Raw genomic sequence first — 4,052 nt, forward strand, 5'->3', positions numbered from 1 at the left:
TGTTATAGAAAAAGAAGTCAAATAGTAGTGTTCAACTCTTTATTTAGGTGCTATGTAGATGAGAGTTCATTCAACATTGATTAAAAGAATTAACTTTTAAGAGCTAACTCTAGATCACAAGACTATTATAATGATGGAATATCTAGATCACAAGACTACTATAATGTTGGAATATCTAGATCACAAGACTATTATAATGATGAAATGTTTTAAATCAATGTGTTACTATGTAGCTAATCCATATAGCTAAATCTTTTTAGACTAAGAGTCAAAGAGTGAGGTTATCCCTCCACCTGTCTATGACACAACCCCGACATCATCATTTTAGTCTCACACAATTGGGACATCATGCTTTTTAATATCAGTCTTACATTCAGTAAGACTTAGTCCATAAAATGTATTAAATCCATTAACACTAAATAGATAGACTAATTATGTGCTTTTCAATTTAGTAATGTGAGGATAAGAAATCTATCATAAATATAAATCAGTGAAGAGAAACACTTTTAAGTCTATCTTGTAAGAGAATTCCCAAGGCAAATATATACATGATGTTGCAGATGGCCCTGATGAGTGCGAATTTTCCGCACTTGCTTTCACTTGGCATCACTGTGTTGTTGATTGCCCAACTGGTGCCGACATGCAGCGGACTGCTGAAAATATGCAACGGCAATACGAATACAAGCACCAAATTCCGTAGCAATTTGAACACGGTCCTTAGCAATCTAGCAGACAATACATCGTCTTCAAATGGTTTCAATATCTCTACTTCTGGCGAAGGTGCAGACAAAGCATTGGGGCTCCTCCAATGTCATGGAGACACAAGCAGAGAAGAGTGCTTCAACTGTTCACGAGAAGCAAATACCACTGTCCGTGAGTATTGTAAGAATGCCATCAGGGGTAGGGTTTAGCTGGACAGGTGCTACATACGCTATGAGAATTATCCCTTCGGCGGAGTCAGTACCGACGGACAGGTTGATCCCGGTAAAGCCGAGGCCCTTGGCGACCCTAATTTGTTTAGTGCGGCAGTTAAGGCGTGATATCCAAACATTTTACACAGAGTTTAATTATATTAATTAATTGGAAAAAGAGAGATTAGTCCTCAAGAAAAATCAAACTTTCTCTCTCCTTGTATTTTTCTCTCTACGTACAAAAATTTTTAGAAAGAAGTACGGAATTTGAGTTAGAGTTTCATTCTCCTTTTCACAATCCTCTCTCTCCATGTACTTTTCTCTCTCCACGTACTCCAACCTTTAGAGAGAAGTACGGGTGTTGATTTTGGGTTTGAGTTTTCACTCTCTTTTCCAACCTTTCTCTCTCCATGTACTAGCCATACTCTCTCTCCCCGTACTCCAACTTTTTAACCTAATTCTAATCCCAAATCTCCCAATCCAAACTTCAATTTGAAAATAACTACTGGCTGAAAATAAACTTCACAGGTCAACTAGAATGAGTTTAAATGTGACAGTGAGAAAAGAAAGCCCAAGTTAGAGCAACATGAACTGTGGTTTCAAAGGTGCCATATTATTTCGAATATATGTTACCCAGCCATCCATGCAAGTCAAGATCTGCAGTTAGATAAATATACTGGCAAGTGAATTGTTTGAAGAGATGATAGCACGAGAAATGTGTTAGAAAACTTAAATAATAATGGTGTGAACAGAGGCTCGTGCGTTGTTTTCTTTGTAACCTGTGGCTTGGTTATATCTCAGACAAAGCTTCCCACTCTTGTTGGCAGTCGTGGGCATGGAAAGAATAAAAGCCATTTTACTGAACACGTTTACAACGTGTGTGAGCTGTTTGACTAAATACATCTGAACTGCAACTCATACATCCGCATGGAATTAACAAAAAAAAAAGGCAATTAATGAAGGTCTGCGGCTTCATAAACACAGACCTGCGGCTTCATAGACATAGACCTGCGGCTTGGAGATAGTTTAATCCAATTATTTCTAGACCTGCGGTTGGACAGGAACCAAGGCACGTGAACTTTGACATAGTTATTAAAAAGCAAACACAACATGGTTGCAAAATGATGAAATGGAGGAAGTGTGTGATTTGTTTGATACCGCACCAGGTCATGATCATTAGAGATGTTTGAAAATGTGTGTGTATCAAATGTTTGAATTAATTCCAACGTAAAGTGTGCCATATTTGATCAACAAGATGCGAAAGTTCACAAAGGCTGAAGATGGCATAGGATTGCCTGAGGAATTAATCGACCCAACAAAATTTGGACAGGCTGACAAGTTTTATTTCATCTTTATTAAATTTGATCTATTATGGTCCTTGAATCTTCTAGCATTGATTTTCTTGAATTTTTATATTTTTTTTTAGGTACCCTTGTGGCGCAGTTCAAATCCTTGCAGCAACAGAAAATATTATTTCTTGGGAGATTTTCCATACTTAACAGCCAATCAATCTCTAATTTATGAAAGAACTGCGGGACTGCATTTGGTCCTTAACTGGCATGGTGACAGTCTATCTCGATGTCTTGGACCTTATGGTTTTGTTCCTTTTGTTTTCAAGCTGGTTAGCGTATATAATGTTTGAAGATACAAAGCAAGGAAAACTTATCTTCACATCTTATGGCAAAACATGTTGGCAAATCTGGCCTGGAGGTTTATCAAATGGTTTCTTCTGTTGCAAATCCATTATTTACAGGAGAACTTTTTTGGATGTTTCATAGGTATTTTAAAGTCCATCCTTGTGTTGATACTAGGGGCAAACCAATAAAAGTAAAGGATTCCCTCAAGCTATTTGGCAACATGGAAGATCCTGATTCTCATGCTTTAACATGTCATTAAATGCAAATGGGCATTCTTTTGTACAAATGGAAAAGCAAAGAGCGCACTGCTATGAAATTAGGAGCTCGTGTGAACAGACATGTGACTCAGTACGCGGAGTTGATGGACTGCCTGATTGACACACCAGAGGACATTGTGTTGCTTCGAAAGTGCAAGGACATAGACAAGCACAAGCATGCCAACTACTTGATTAAATGCCCCTAAACTGCCAACTTCACAAGTTTACTAGAATTGATGCACAAATTCAACAAATATTCCTCATGCCCATAAAAGATGAAAGAACTAATGATCAAGATGACATCCATTATGATTCTATCCAATGGATGTAAAGCAGAGCAATTCCTCTAACTCTTCCAACATAATTTAGATCCTTCACAATCTAAGAACAGAATGACGGCTATGATTTCTAAGAAGTTGATCTCATTAGTAGAAATTTCCATGTATCAAGCTTAAATGATCTAGAAAGCTATAAAATGAAATGATCACTTTAAGATTTTAAACCTTCAAATAACCCAAGATTATTCAAGATTGATGTGTGTGCTATGGCAAGATGGAGTTATCAATGGAAGATGATTTGGCTCTCAAGGTTACTCATGGATAGAGTAAAGAACCTACTACCCCAAAGACATTTAACTATTCGGATGGTGAATTGATGACAAATGAAGAAGAGGAAAGAAGAAATAGATAGAAGGCTACCTCAGTGAAATCAGCATTGTGGTCTCTTCTCTGAAGTAGATTTTTAATTACCCTATAGTGAAAAGTGACTTATGTTACAAGTATTGTAACTGCAGTTAGCATTTAGAGTTTTATTCATATGAGTTAGAATTAGAGTTAATCTTCAAATGCATGCCAAATTCAAAACTCTAACTTTTTGGGTAGTTACGAACCTAAAAAGTTGGTTATTCTAGATTGATTATAAATTCTCAAAAATCAATGCAACAAAGGACTTTTTGGACTGGGGAAATAGGGAACACTTATGCTCTAATAACAAAGCAATTTTTGGGAAGTGTGTACAATTGTTGTTTTTGTAATCAATTATTTCTTACTTTCTTGGTGCAAAGAAATAAAGAAAGTACATTTGGCATTCTCTTTCTAAAGGGTCTGAATTGTTGAGTGTTGATTCATTTTATGAGTATTTCCATGGTATGGTGTGAGTATTCATGAATGGTTGAATTAGCATTATGTTGGTGAAAGTTCTCCAACGTAGTCCTTGATTGCTCTCATTAATGGTTACATCATTTTTAT

General features: G+C 36.5%; 1 protein-coding gene across 1 annotated transcript; it reads left to right on the forward strand.

Annotated features, from left to right (window-relative positions):
- The first annotated feature begins 560 nt into the window (after window positions 1-560).
- LOC149546304 (antimicrobial ginkbilobin-2-like protein) lies at window positions 561-1,040 on the forward strand. The gene is made up of 2 exons (XM_089793950.1): window positions 561-877; window positions 920-1,040. The coding sequence occupies exons 1-2, from the start codon at window positions 561-563 to the stop codon at window positions 1,038-1,040; spliced, it is 438 nt and encodes a 145-aa protein (XP_089650076.1).
- The last annotated feature ends 3,012 nt before the right edge of the window (window positions 1,041-4,052 follow it).

Source organism: Cupressus sempervirens, chromosome 7 (genome assembly GCF_028749045.1).
Source record: "Cupressus sempervirens isolate cs-2001-9-10 chromosome 7, ASM2874904v1, whole genome shotgun sequence".
In the NCBI taxonomy this organism is placed as follows: domain Eukaryota; kingdom Viridiplantae; phylum Streptophyta; class Pinopsida; order Cupressales; family Cupressaceae; genus Cupressus; species Cupressus sempervirens.